The sequence below is a fragment of the Anolis sagrei genome, chromosome 1 (genome assembly GCF_037176765.1).
Source record: "Anolis sagrei isolate rAnoSag1 chromosome 1, rAnoSag1.mat, whole genome shotgun sequence".
In the NCBI taxonomy this organism is placed as follows: Eukaryota; Metazoa; Chordata; class Lepidosauria; order Squamata; family Dactyloidae; genus Anolis; species Anolis sagrei.
The window spans coordinates 326,793,502-326,809,287 of NC_090021.1; the positions used below are offsets into that span (position 1 = coordinate 326,793,502).

Consider the following 15,786-nt stretch of genomic DNA (forward strand, 5'->3'; position numbering starts at 1 on the left):
CAACACTTCTGAACAAATCTTGCACACAAAAAAACCCTCCTCTGATGGGGCTGTCATCAATCAAAGCCAAGCTGAAGGCACATAATAGTAACAATCAGAAACACCAGGGATTTAGAACCAAATGAATTAGATTATTTTTATGCTGGACATTGCACAATACTCAGAATATTTTTGGCCATGCAAATTGGACCTGTATGCTCCTAACTGGTGAATGTTAGGGATATTTACATGGAAGATGATACTGCTCCAAAACAATGCAGCCTTCCCCCAAGTTGATTTTTTATATTTGAGCAAGTGTCCATAAGATGGTTAGAGATATTTGTAATTGCAATACAATAAATTTGCAGGACATTTGGATAGGGCCAACTGATATAGAGATTCTTACTGCATGAACACAGAGTTCCTTCTTTCACTACACCAGTGGTTCCCAACCTTCTTTGGACAAGAGACCACTCTCAAACATTAGTACCAAAGGGGTTACAAATCAGTTTTTGGTCAACTTTACATTTGGTTTGGTTATTTGGGGTGCTGATTCAGAACATTGCATTGGTTAGACTACATCAGTTTCTGATAAAGAACATATGCGATCCAGTAGTTGCCATCTGCTCACCCACAGAAAATGATATTTAATAAGCCTTGGCACTATAAGAGGGTTTTGCGAGACCAGTCACTCTCATTGCAGTGGTATAGTAATGGTGAGGCCGTGGACCATATTTTAGTTCTTGCGGGCCACTGGAGGTCCACGGACAACAGGTTGGGAACCACTGCACTATACTCATCTACCTCCCCTATTCTCCACAAAGTGAATGATGTGGAGAAAGGGGATAGGGAGCATATTTTCCCCCTCTCATAATACCAGGATCATCCAACAAAAACCAACAGAGTGCAACTTACGTCACATGAAAGGATGGACCTCTTCATGGAGCACATGGGGGCAAAAAAAGCAAAATTTGCTAAAACATAATGTGGTGATGGCCATCAAATTTGATGAATTTGAAAAAAGATGGGACAATTCCTGGAGGATTGAGGTTGCCTGTGGCTACTAGCCATGAAGAGTATATACTCTCACCAATACCAGAGGCAGTAGAGCTATACATACAAATTTCTGAGGAACATGAGCATCCCTTTTACTTTCATTCTTATGGCTGGTTTCTCTTGAGATAGAATGATAGACTTGAGAAGCCTCTGGCATGCTCTGGCACAGCTTTTAAAATATGTTTACGTTCTATGTACCAATATAGCAATACTGCTCAAATGTTTCCATTCTTGATGGGTAGAATCAACTCTGCAATCTCATTGCACCTGCAGCAGTAGCATCTAACTACATCTGTGCTGAATCGCCCAATTTTTCCAAAAGCGTTGCAGTGAAATCTGTTGGCAGAAAAGACCTGAAGCAAGCATTACAACTTCTCTTGACAACTAGTGTAGTTTCTGCCCATAGCAAGACAACAGCCTGAATCAAAAGCACAGCTTCTTTCTCTTCTTCCAGCTCCTCTTTCAGAAGGTTTAAAAAGATCAAGCAACCCAATAGGAGTTTCTTATGGGACTGATGAAGCAAAACTCCGGTGAAATTCCTCAGGCTGTCATTGGGTGAGGTTAAAGCACACATATAAACACTTGCAGGAACAGCTTGCATAGGTATGCTAGACAAGCATCAAGTTTTGTTTAACCTGCTTTAGGGAATTTCAAGAGAGTCTGTACCGATTATGCTATACACCCAAATGGCTTCAGGTAGCCATCAGATTGTCGCAGAGACTATTCAGATTGTCTGCCAAGCCATGAATCTGCAGTCCAGAATATTAAGCCAAGTAGGGAGAACTAGACAGAACAGAGTAGAGAAATGTTACTTTTTTGAACTTCATAGTATTTTGCCCAATCCTGCTTCCTCTTGTATATCATAAATAGAAACAAAGGGCCAGTGTGCTAAAATGGTTTGAATGTTGGATGAGGAAATTGGGGAAATTGCAGTCCTTCAGTAACTTGCTCAGTTATTTTTCGTAACATTTTGGAAATGTTTAACATTTCCAAAACCTGAGCCAGAAAAACTCCTAAGGCATTCGGCCCAACTCTTAGGTAGACAGAGTTAATTAACAGTAATCTGGTGGATGTTGCAGCAGATAAAATGATCTATCAGTGCAATGAAAACTGGACAGCTTAATTTCAATTGCTAGTACAATCCTTTATCTGGAATTCCAAAATACTCTGAATTCCAAAATTGTCCAATAAGCAAATGTATTAAAAACCGAACATATAAAAACATCAACATTAAAACCACACAATCCAAATCATTACCCAGGGCGGTTCCATTTCTTCTCTTCAGGGGTAGAGAAGAGACAGGGTAGAAATACCAGAAATAAATAAATAAAATAAATATCACCGTATATTCCGGGGTACTAGACAACTTTTTAGGCCTGGAAAATCTTAAGAAAAGTTGGGGGTCGTCTAGTACGCCGGGTATAAAATTAAAATAATAATAAAGAAAAGAAAAGAATAAAATCCAACTACCTTAGGAGGGAGGGAGGAGGAGGAGAGCGGAGGGAGGGCACTGGGCGGAGGAGCGGAAGACTGTATTGCTATGGTGATCACCCGCTCGGCTGTCCCCATGGCCCCGGCCACTCATCTCCTCTGAAGGCCACTGAGCTTGCCTTAGGGCCAAGGAAGCGCCTCCGTAGTTGGGTTCAGCAAGCCATGGTCATGCCTCAAAGCAGGGGCTGCCGCCAGTTGCACCAACGTGGCAAGGATTCCTGCCTTCTCAGGCAGCTCCAGAACACCCTCGCCAGTGCACTGGCGATCCTGGGCTTTAGCCCTCTTGGATGGAGGGTGCGCGCATCAGTGGCACAAGGAAGCCCTCGAGACCAAAGGCAAAGGGAAGGAATGGCCCGAAGGTGGAGGCGGGGTCAGCGCCAAGCCCTCTCCGTCTTCCTCACATGCCTCCAGCATGGAGGGGCTTGGGATGGATGCCGGGGGAATAGCAAGCGACTATCATCCGAAGGTGCAAGGAAGCACCTTCGGACGACTTCCTGCAGCCCCGGGCGGCGGCGTGCATGGGATGGCCTTGCTGAGGCACTCTGGGAGCCATAGGAGTCAGGAAACTTACGCGTTGACTTCTTGGGAGTATGCCTTCAGGTTGTTTCCAATATATGGCTCATTTCAGATTTAGCATTTTAAAGAATACTTTAAATGAGTTTTCATATCCATGAGTGCTCAAAACATATATTTAAAGGAAAAAATTCCTGTCTTTTGTTTGTTAGACTAGACAGCAACATTTAAAATTTTGCTTTTTTGGTATAACTACTAGATTGGCTTTCCTAACTTGGCACCTTCCAGATGTGTTGGACCCATTATCCCATGCTCTACTGAATGCAGGTGGAGGAGGCTGTAATTAAAAACGTATGAAAAATACCAGAATGGAGACTATGCCACAATTTTTTTCAACAATTTGATAGTGATACACATATGCAAATAAAAGTATTCCAAAATCGCCAAAAAAAACCAACTAAATTCCAAAATATTTATGGTATCAAGCATTTTGGATAAGGGATACCCATCCTGTAATTTACTTTATACATCACCTTGTACAGGATCCAAGACAACCTTTACAGCACCATCCATTCTAAAACCACTTCAAAATGGTATATTAAACCGAACTGGGTTTTGATACAGCAGCACAGGTTCAAGGGGTTTGATATAAATTGCATTTAAAACAGGAAAATACCTGAACTTTATAGCATTCAGCAGAGGAGTAGCTCCCATTCGGTCCTTTGCATATACAGTTGCACCAGACTCCAGTAGATAGGTGACTATTTCCAAATTGCCTTCACAGCACGCAATATGAAGAGGAGTGCGACCATCATAATCTCCAGAACTCAAGTTTCCACCCTAAAATTGTTTGAAAGAAGTATCTTGAAAATACAGTTCATACATCTACCAGATGCATCAATAACATATTTAAGTTCACTACAGTTTGGGTATGGAACATATAAAAGATCGCCTCCTCCTATGCCTGATCTCCAGGATATTTGAAACCTGCAGAGACTTTCTTCAAGCCTAATGTGAATATATAAATGTAATCTGATTCCTGGCTCGAATCTAGGGATCTACTTTCTTGTGAGCAAAGGGCTTCGTTGATCAAGAATGTTGTCGGAAGTTCAGTTTATGGCACCAGGCAAATGTTTTAGAGCTTCTATCTCAGTGGTTCTCAACCTGTGGATCCCCAGATGTTTTGGCCTTCAACTCCTAGAAATCACAACAGCTGGTAAATTGGCTGGGATTTCTGGCAGTTGTAGGCCAAAACACATAGGGACTCACAGGTTGAGAAGCACCGTTGGGTTCAAAATGGTTCAAAGGTATCAAAGGGTTAATCAGTATGTGTGACCTTGGGCTAGCAGTTTAAGGCTGGGGAAATTTATGTGGAAATGAACTGGGGGATTGAATCTTCTTCTGTTGCAAACCTACATGCATTATTCTCATAACTAGTCTCAGAGGGAAGCAAAGGGATGGCAACAAATCCTGCCATCACAGGTTCACATTAGAGTGGCCGCAAGTTGGGAACAACTTAAAGGCAAACAACTTTTACATAATAAGAGATGTGCAGGCACACAAACATACGCGCATAGGCTCACTTTCCATCTTATTATGAGTAAACTGAACAGACTCAGAAGTGGAATGGGCAAATCAAAAGACAACCTGGCAAAATGGCACTACCTAAAAGAATCCTCCACCTTGTGTGACTTGGACAGACAACTCCGCATCTGTATTCTTGTCCACTAAGCCCTGCCTCATGTACAGAGGAAGAACTGTTGGAGGCTACAGAAATTTGGTTGCTGTTGCCCGTTTAATTTATGCAATGCTTTTGATACAAAATAAATAAATAAATGACTAAACTGAGTTCATGAAAGACATGATAATGCTTTCCCCTACACTGCATACATGCTTATTTGAAATAACACAATTTCAAATAAACACTCAATGAAAATGCCCTCTAAAATCCAGAAACAGTAGTAGAAGTAGTGGTAATAATAATAATAATAATAATAATAATAATAAATTATTATTACTCAGACAGACAGAGTTTTGGAGCTGAATACTCCTGACCTCACGATCGTGTTAAAAAACAAAGTATGGATCGTTGATGTCGCAATCCCAGGTGACAGAAGGATTGCAGAGAAACAACTGGAAAAGCTGACGTGATATGAGGATTTAAAAATCAAACTGCAAAGACTCTGGCACAAACCAGTAAAGGTGGTCCCAGTGGTGATCGGCCTGCACTTAAACACAATCGGCACTGACAAAATTACCATCTGCCAGCTGCAGAAGGCCACCTTACTGGGATCTGCACGCATTATTCGCTGATACATCACATAGTCCTAGACACTTGGGAAGTGTCTGACGTGTGATCAAATTCAACAGCCAGCAGAGTGTCTGCTGTGGACTCATCTTGTTGTGTTTCAAATAATAATAATAATAATAATAATAATAATAATAATAATAATAATAATTGTATTTGTATTCCACCCTATCCCCCCGGGGGGACTCAGCAGATTCCAACAAGAGAAAGCAAACATTTAATGTCTATACAATAAAAATAACAAGCACAAATACATTAGCAGACTGTCCAAGTCCCAAAAAAGCAAATGTATATCACTTCAAAATGCATAAAAATCAAGTTTACACCCACATATCAAATCAAACAAACAAACAACCCACTTAAAATTAATTTAAATTATGTATATCTCTTTAAAATGCGCAAAAATCGAGTTTACACCCACATATCAAACAAATAAACAACCTACTTAAAATTAATTTAAATTATATCTACCGTAATATAAAATCTGATATCACAAAGAATTCACAAGAATCAGTAAGTTAATTTCTAAATGATGTTAAAATTCACTGTAGTTACCTGGACTATCACTAAAGCCTACGCAGCCAACAAGCCAGAGTATAAAACAAATTACAGTCTGTGGTCTATTGGTTGGACACAATCAAACTAACCCTCTTCCTCTCCTTTCTGTATATATTTCAGATTTCAATATTAATGTTAAAAATACATAATATGATTTTACATAGGATTTGTGCAACATTAGAACAGTAAAGACAAATATCACTTAAGTAAAATAAACATTAAATATTAAATAACCATAAAATAAAATAAGGTGTAAACACTAAACTAATTTGGGAATCTGCTATTGCAACACATCCAATGAAGTGGTTTAAAACCAGTGTAAAAAAAGATTAGGTCTAAGTACATTCCTAGCTTCTGCCAACCTAGCAGTTCGAAAACATGCAAATGTGAGTAGATCAATAGGTACCGCTCTGGCAGGAAGGTAACGGCGCTCCATATAGTCATGCCGGCCACATGACCTTGGAGGTGTCTACGGACAACGCTGGCTCTTCGGCTTAGAAATGGAGATGAGCACCACACCCCAGAGTCAGACATGACTGGACTTAATGTCAAGGGACTACCTTTACCTTTACCTAAGTACATTCCAGTATACTTGGAATACATGAAACTTATTCCAGAAGCGTGTTTAAGCAAAGGTGAGTCTTTAACTGATTTTAAAGAGAGAAGAGAGGAGGTCACTTTTATTTCTTTGGGGACTTCCAGAGACGGAAGGCAATCACGGAGAAGGCCCCCTCTCTCGTTCCCACCAGCTGTGCTTGAGACAGGGATGGGACTGAAATCAGGGCCTCCTCCATCGATCACAGTGAACGAGGTGGCCTATATGGGGCGATGTGGTTAGACAAGGAGTCTGGACCCGAGTAGACTGATACTTTAATTAGGTAGAATAATAATTTTCTTAGGACAAATGACAAGAACACAAAGTGGTGAGCAGACCTTTGAGTTCAACTGAATTTTTCTTTCAGACATGAGATTAAGCAAAAAAGGAGGAAAATATTATTTTACAAAATCCTTTGCATGCAGTTGCCATCACTTTAAAATGGTGTGGAGAGGATATTATGCAGTGAAGTAATTAGATCACGCAGGAAGCAAAAATGGAAAGGTCTCTTGGGACAACAAGGATGATTATACTCCTTTGAAAAATATGAATGCCAGAAGTTATTTAGATCTGCCCAAAGTTATAATCAGTCATTGCTTTTTAAATTATTTGAATGGATTTACACAATGACCTGCTATTTTGTTTGAAGAAATTGTGCCTCTCCAAATATTGTCAGATTGCAATTTTTATCAGCCTCTGCAAGTCTGGTCAATGATGGTAACAATGGGACCTGTCAATCATTCAACAGTTCCTCCTTTCTGGCCAGATGAAAGAATGCCTTGAATATTTATTTGTGGTCACAACTACACACAACCTGTTACCCTTAGGAAGGATGAATGTAGGATGTTGATAGTGAGTAGGTGATTGTATAAAAACACTATATAAAATGTCTTTACCAAACTCTGTAAGGCTTTTAGGGCCTCCAAATCCCCATTCTTTGCAGCCACACAAGCCAAAGGAGGAGTCAAAGCATCTCGAATAGCTTCAAGTTCCTGAGAAAGGAAAAGAAATCATGAGTAATTGTGTGCATGTGTGTCTTTACCGTGATCCAATTTAATAATGCCTTCATAGAGCTTGACTTGTTTACCTGAGCTAATCAGAAAAGCCTCGACAACTGCAACGCTCTCTACGTGGGGCTGCCCTTGAAGACGGCCCGGAAGCTCCAGCTAGTCCAGCGCGCGGCAGCCATGTTGTTAACCGGAGCGGGACGCAGGGAGCGCACAACGCCCTTGCTGTCCCAGCTCCACTGGCTGCCGATCAGCTACCGGGCCCAATTTAAGGTGCTGGTGCTAACCTACAAAGCCCTAAACGGTTCCGGCCCAAAATACCTTGAGTACCGCATCTCGGCCTACGAGCCCACGAGGACCTTGAGATCGTCCGGGGAGGCCCTTCTCTCGGTCCCGCCTGCCTCACAGGCACGCCTGGCGGGGACTAGAGAACGGGCCTTCTCGGTGGTGGCCCCCCGGCTGTGGAACTCCCTCCCTGCTGCGATCAGGCAGGCGCCTTCCCTCATGGCCTTCCGCAGGGGCCTGAAGACCTGGCTCTTCGAAAAGGCCTTCAATTAAGTGCTTTGTTTTCTTGGAATGACCACCGGAATGGACTATGACTACGAGATTGATTATGATTCAAACAAGACGAAGCGGATTTTTAGCTTAATTAGCTGTGTGTTAGTAAGATGTATGTTATAGTCCTAATCTATTGTAATTGTTGTCTTTATGTTCTATGTTCTGTACACCGCCACGAGTCGCCTTCGGGCTGAGAGTGGCGGTTAACAAATGCAAATAATAATAATAATAATAATAATAATAATAATAATAATATTCTGCAGGTAACATGCCCCATATACAAAAAAGCTGAGGATTACACGATGTCCTGCAACAAGAGTTTGAATTGTCAGTGGTTCCCATCCTTTAGTCCTCCAGGTGTTTTGGACTCCAGCTCCCACAATTCCTAACACCCATAAGACTGCTGGGATTTCTGGGAGCTGAAGTCCAAAACACCTGGAGGACCAAAGGTTGGGAACCACTGAACTAGATGGTCTTTTTACCCCATCCAGTCCATCCTTCAGGAAATAAAGCCCGGCTGCTCATTGGAGGGAAGGATACTAGAGACAAAGTTGAAGTACTTTGGCCACATCATGAGGAGACAGCAAAGCCTAGAGAAGACAATTATGCTGGGGAAAGTGGAAGGTAAAAGGAAGAGGGGCCGACCAAGGGCAAGATGGATGGATGGCATCCTTGAAGTGACTGGACTGACCTTGAAGGAGCTGGGCGTGGTGACGGCCGACAGGGAGCTCTGGCGTGGGGTGGTCCATGAGGTCACGAAGAGTCGGAGACGACTGAACGAATGAACAACAACAACAACAGGTCTATGAAAACAGAGATTCGCTCGCCTCTAATCCACGATTTCAGTTCTTGCAACCCCAAATTTTATATACATTTGATAATGCAGAATTTGAAATGTCCCATTGAATGATCTTGCTCTGACATGCCTTAAATGCAGCATTTTCAAAAGTAATAAATAAAATATATTCGAAAGTTTGTGGAAAAAACACTCTTGCACTCATTAAAAAAGTCGTTACACTGACTATCCTAATGCACTGTTTTCTGCAAGCAACAATTCTTTGACTCTGATTCTAGATGCCATCAAAAGTTCTACAAGTGGACTTCTGCTTTTGCAATAAGACTTCCTCCTCTTCACTTCTCAATAGCCTTGCCCCAATCCTCCCAACTCTCAAGAGGAGATCTGAGGTCAATTCAGGGTGGATGGGAAATCTGCCATGCTAGCAGGGTCTATTATTGCATTAGCAGATGAACCCAGGTGTATATAGGACTTTACGTTTTGCAACGATCTTTGCAAATCCCATTTGAACAAGTACCTCCTTGCAGCTGATAAACATATATTTTGCAATCTCTTGAATAAACTTGCTATCTTTGAGGGTGATCTTGGTTCCAATGAGCACAACAGTCATCTCTCCTCTCAGGTTCTCACCCAACATCTGAAAGAGGAACGAAAAATTAATGGATGAGTTTGGAAGTAGTGTACTACCAAAGGAAGCCAAAGTTGAAATAGCACTTGCAAGTGGGAGTGTGATGTTGCTCCCTGCTCGCTAGGAACTGAAGTCCAAACACAATACCTTGTCTGAGCTCTGCTAAACCCTGAATGTGTACAAAACGAGAACAAACCAACTTCAAACTATGATTTGTGAACCTGGTCTGTTGAACAAAATTGTGATAGCTATAAATCATGACTACTGATTCATATTCAGGAAGCTGAAATTCTGTGAAATCAAAAGAAAACATTGGAAGGGGGAGTAGAAGGGAGGATGAAGAGCCTGAGTCTCACACAAGCGATTTCCAGTGTGACTAGCATGATTTAGTGCAAGGATGAACACCCATCAAATATGATGCAAGGATGAACACCCATCAAATATTGTGGATTCCATCTCCCAGAAGTTTTAATCAATGTGGTCAATTATGAAGAATTACAGTAGTTACAGTCCAAAGAATGTAGAGGAGCAAACGCTGACTTGCGTAATGAGCTGTAGTTTTCGGAAAATGTGAATCTCTATAACAATTTGGGAAATGGGCTTCATAACCTTTTGGAAAACCACTGGTCACAAACATATATATTCAGCAGAGTTTCAGATGTGTTCTTTTTAGATACCCAAAAAACATCAACTCTGTGGAACACTCTCCCTGCTGAAGTTAGACAGGCGCCCTCCTTGATGGCCTTTCGTAGGGGCCTAAAAACATGGCTCTTCGAACAGGCCTTCAACTGAGTGTAGTTAAATCGACAATGGAATGAACTAGGACTACGAATTTCGGCTATGACCCCAGGACTTGACGAAGCGGATTTTTTAGTATAAGTATATGTTATGTTGTATCTGTCTGGTTTGTATTGTCTTTATTCACTGTACATTGTCTTCTTGTTGTTGTTGTTCACCGCCCCGAGTCGCCTCCGGGCTGAGAGGGGCGGTCAATAAATGCAAGAAATAAATAAATAAATAAATAAACTCTCCCCTAGAATACATTTGGATTTAAATCATGCTCTCAAGAGACAAAAATAAGCAGACTTCTTTAAAATTAGCATAGTTTACTCACACACTTCATGCGATCAGTACACAGGTACTTTGCTTATCAATCCAGTTACAAGTAGGTTTGAAGTAGTTTCTCTGTGTTGGTAACACAGAGCATTTTTCTTGTAATCAAAAGTCTATAGTCCAAAGCATCTCTCTGGTCTGAAAGTCTAATAGAGTCTCTGTATAGTGTCTAAGCATACAGTTTCTGACCTTATCAAGGCTCCTGCACTTTGGTCTGGTCACTTCTAGCACTTCTAACACTTTAATAATGTAAGGGCATTAGCCTCTTAGCCCAGCCTTCCCTGGAGGCAGGGTATAAAAATAAAGTTGTTGTTGTTGTTGTTGTTGTTGTTGTTGTTGTTGTTGTTGCTGCTGCTGCTTCCTTTAAATTATTTTTAAGAAAAATCATCAAGTACAGTATATAGAGTACCTCAAAAGTTTCTGTAAAAGGGGAGAGAGAAATATAACCTATTGCCTTTCCAGTGCTTCCTCATGTTTCCCTCAGATGCTTCCAAGGTTGCAATAATTAATTAGAGGAGATCACACAGACTATCCAGTCCTAAATAACCCCTGCCATTGCAAGAAGATACAATCAAACCACCACCACCACCACCCCAAAAAAAATGGGCATTCTGCTTCTGTTTCAAAATTTCCACATTCTGGGTCTGTGTATTCCACTGTTGAATAACTCTTCCAATTAAGACATTTTTCCTAATATTTAAGTGGGATTTCTTTTCCTGTAATTTGAATCCACTGCTATGTGTCCTAGTCTCTGGAAGAGGAGAAAACAAGCTTGCCCCCTCCTCAATGTGACAACCTTTCAAATATGTAAACATGGGTATCATGTCACCTCTCCCATCTTCTTTTCTCCAAACTAAACAGACCCAGGTCCATAAAGCTACTCCTCATAGAACTAAGCTTTCAGTCCTTTCCACCCTTTCTCGCCCTTCTCGGCACATGTTCTGTTTCCATTCTTTTAATGTTACACTATGAAGTGAAGCCTCAGTCCTGCCTGCCGTCTTTATTTTCTCAGCATGATTATGGGCTCAGAAACTCCCTGGGGAAATTGCAGATGACAGGTATCACTAAAGCTTCAATGTTTCATACATTTAACTAGTTCTGTAGGAAGTTTATTAAAAAGCAAACTGTGTGTAAACACTGACATGTTGTTGACTGGAGGCCCTCTGTGCTCTGGCTCCCCAGTCCAAATACTCCCAAGGTTTCATTCCAATGCATGGAAGGGGCGGGCGACCCAAGGTTCTGGTGTCATGCAGAAGAGCAAATTTCCAAAAGGGAAAATTAAAAGGCCCTGCTCCGTACATGCAAATTTGCACATAATAAACCTCCTTTACTGTTCCCGTCTATATAGAGAGCTGCTCCATTATTAGAGGGCGTCTGGGAATATAAATCACTGTGAAAACTATTTGGAAACATGACTATACAGAGTTAAAGAAAAGAAAGATTACTGTGGGAAGAAAAGCTGCCCCAGCTTTAGTACTGTATAGGCATGCCTTTGAAAGAAAAAGGTGGAGAAAAGATAAGGCTGCAGGTGTGTGAGATGGGAAAGTTTCATTGTTCCTTTCTAAATCTGGGAAATGTTGACATTGATGACTTCAACACCAAAAATCCCCTGCCAACTAACTGCCAGGGACTCAAGGAGCTGTAGTCCACCAATTATTTTCCACATTCTGCTCTTTTGTAGGAAAATTGGTCACTGATTTGCCATTGCATGTTTCCATGTTGCATTACAAAAGAGCAAAATGTAGTACTACTCTATGCCTTAGGCCAGTGGTTCTCAACCTGTGAGTCCCCAGGTGTTTTGGCCTGCAAGTCCCAGAAATCCCAGCCAATTTAACCAGCTGTTAGGATTTATGGGAGTTGAAGGCTAAAACATCTGGGGACACACAGGTTGGGAACCACTGCCTTAGGCCAAATAAAATTTTTCTTCAGTAGAAATTTTATCCCTGGTTCTTTGAGAAATCAACATGCAACCAGAATTAAACTTTTATTTCACCCAGTTCAAGATAATACCAAACGTTTCCCTCGAATATTGCTCAGTAGAGGGATGGGAAGTTCATCAAGTTAACCTCAGGTAAATAGCACAACACATATAAATACATAATCCCAATACATCACCAGGCAGATGAGGGAATTCATCAAGGCAACTATGGGGGGGGGGGGGGAGGGGGGGTTAGCATACCATAAGAAGAATATATAAAATATTTCTGCATTATTGGGTTGTTGTAAGTTTTTCAGGCTGTATGGTCACATTTCGCCTGCATCTATGGCAGGCATCCTCAGAGGTTGTGGGGACCTCGCAACCTCTGAGGATGCCTGCCATAGATGCAGGTGAAATGTCAGGAGGTAATGCTTCTGGAACATGGCCATACAGCCCGGAAAACTCACAACAACCCAATAATTCCGCACATGAAAGCCTTCGACAATACATTTTCTGCATGATGTTTTTTTGCTTCCTGATTAACTTGGAAAAGTTAACTTTCTAGATGACTCACTCCCAGAATCTCCAACCAACACAGCCACTGGTGACATTGGCAGGAAATTCTGGAACCTATAGTCCAAAAGGAATTTTTCTTAGCTGTGTTCTTGTACTTTTGGCTTATACTAAATCTCAGGACAATATAACTTGAGGAAAAGACTGAGCTTTCAGAAATACAGAAGATGGAGACAGTTTTACCTTTCTCTTTTCAGCCAAGTTAAGTCCAGGTTTGCTCAGAACGTAGGACAACTTGGCAAGGGCAGCTTCAGGTGTCATGTCTCCTCCTGGAATTACACCTACGTCCATAAGAGTCTGTATACCGTGAAGAAAGTTGGAGCTTTAGTGAGTTAAACAAACCGGAAAGGACATAATTGGAGCTTGCTGATCATGTTGCCATTACATTTCTGAGACAAAATATTTCTAGGAAAAGCCAGACTATTAATAGAAAATAACTGTATCTTACAAATATGTAACAATTAGGATATGAGCACATTATCAGATGTTTTAATAAAGTGGTAGCAAAGAAATAAATAACAGGTCCAGCATCACACTTGACTGCAGCAGTAAAGCCCAATTTAGAGGTAGAAAACCAGTGAGAGTAATTGGTCAACTCTGCAACAAAATGGGAGCCAAACACAACATCTGACCCAAATTTGGTCCCCCCTCCTTCTCTTCATCTATAATATTAGGATTGAGTTTAGTTTTGCCATCTATTTCATACATTTTGGAGAATAAGGCTCGTATACAAAGAAAAAAAGAACAGCAAGCATGGATAAAGATAAATATTATTATTATTATTATTTGAAACATAGTATACAGCAAACAAGGTCACTCTGATGGCTGTTGTATTGGATCACATGTTGGACACTTCCCAAGTGCCTAGGACTGTGTGATGTATCGACAAATAATGCATGCAGATCCCAGTAGGGTGGCCTTTTGCAGCTGACAGATGGTAATTCTGTCAGCACCGATTATATTTAAGTGCAAGCCAAGGTCTTTAGGCACTGCACCCAGTGTGCCGATCACCACTGGGACCACCTTGATTGGCTTGTGCAGTCTTTGCAATTCGATCTTTACATCCTCGTATTGTGCCAGTTTTTCCAGCTATTTCTCTTCAATTCTTCTGTCGACTGGGATTGCAACACTGACAATCCATACTTGGTTTTTTAACACACTTGTGAGGTTAGGAGTATTGTGCTCCAAAACTCTGTCAGTCTGAATTCAGAAGTCCCACCAGTTCTTTGTCACAGGCAGATGGTATTTGTGGCACAAGTTCCAATGAATTATTATTATTATTATTATTATTATTATTCAGGCCAAAGTATGCCACAACCAAGGGAATGGGTAGATTAATTCTTGGGTGTGGAAATGCTCCTTTCTGTGATTACAGTCCCCAGAATTGCCCAGTTAGAATGCCAACAGTCTTACAAATTGCAAACAAAGAAACCCTTTTCATATTTCATCTGATCTGTATAAAAATTATGGTACTTCCCAAACCAATACATAGTGAGCAGAGATATAAGCTTACTACTAAGGCTATAGTTTAAACCACAAAATTCCTCTCACCTTCCCTGTAGCATAAACTAAAGACACCGTTCCTCGTAGACACTGGGTGCAATTCAGAATCACCACTTCGCGATCAGTTGCTTTCTTCAGTTCAGCGAGCAAATCGGGACGGTTATTGGGGGCATTCCCACTCCCATAGGTCTCAAGCACAACCCCTTCCATTGGGCTCTGAAGAAATGCCCTCACCTGCATGAAAGAGCAATGATATTACTATTCAGCAATGTTTGCCACAATCCAAGTGTGGCTTCCTCTATCTATTTGTTTACCTCAATTTCTAAATTCCGTCAATAAAAGGCAATTATTGAAACGATTTAAAAATGAAATTAAGAGTCTTATTAGCCTGCCTGGAAACACACAGAGTACAATTACCTGTACTCTAATAATCAACTTCCAAATGTGTGTGTTTTTTTCATAAGTACACACAAGTAGAAACACAATCTAGCTACAACGTATCATGGCAAGTTCTATAGATTTACTAGATAGCAATACAAGACACATAAACAAAAAATTATGGTGGGAAAAAACAGAACTAGTACATGCTAGGACAAAAGCATGCATATTTTACATCAGGGTGGGCAACTGTAACCTTCCATATTTTCCCATCATGCCACATCATTTGGCTATGGCTGATGAGAACTGTACTGTATGGAATCCCATGTATGTAAAAGGCTAAGTGTATGCATGTTTGCTGCCTATCACTTCTCCATGACACATAACCCCTCTTAATGTCTACAGCTTCAAATGATTTGAATTGTGGAAGTGCTGTCAAGGCTATAGTACTCAAAAACATAAAAGGAAATGGGTGCAATCTGTCTTTAGTTACAGCTTATAGTTTGCTGTTTTCATTATGATTGTTAGGACAATGTGTCCTTTGCAGAGCTTGGAAAAGTACCTTTTGAGAATTATCACTCCCTGAATTTATAATGCAGTTTGATACTATTGTAATTGCCAAGGCTCAATACTATGAAATACTGAGAGTTGTAGTCTTACAGGGTCTTTAGCCTTCCCTGCCAAAGAGCAGGGGTGTCAAATCTATTTTCATCAAGGACGACATCAGCCTTATGATTACCTTTAAAAAGTCATTGAATCCACTGATCTATGAATACAGAGGGGCAACTCTCTGTGTGTGTGTGTATTGTCGA

At 41.0% G+C, this 15,786-nt stretch overlaps 1 protein-coding gene across 2 annotated transcripts in view; it reads right to left on the reverse strand.

Annotated features, from left to right (window-relative positions):
* LOC132762024 (60 kDa lysophospholipase-like) overlaps positions 1-15,786 on the reverse strand; it is a 102,311-nt gene that overhangs the window by 36,974 nt on the left and 49,551 nt on the right. For both annotated transcript variants that reach the window (XM_060755043.2, XM_060755037.2), the window contains exons 8-12: positions 14,645-14,830; positions 13,277-13,390; positions 9,379-9,498; positions 7,397-7,492; positions 3,716-3,879 (exon numbers count right to left, since the gene is read on the reverse strand). In XM_060755043.2, coding sequence (XP_060611026.2) covers positions 3,716-3,879; positions 7,397-7,492; positions 9,379-9,498; positions 13,277-13,390; positions 14,645-14,830 — 680 coding nt within the window. The remainder of the gene's footprint in view (positions 1-3,715; positions 3,880-7,396; positions 7,493-9,378; positions 9,499-13,276; positions 13,391-14,644; positions 14,831-15,786) is intronic.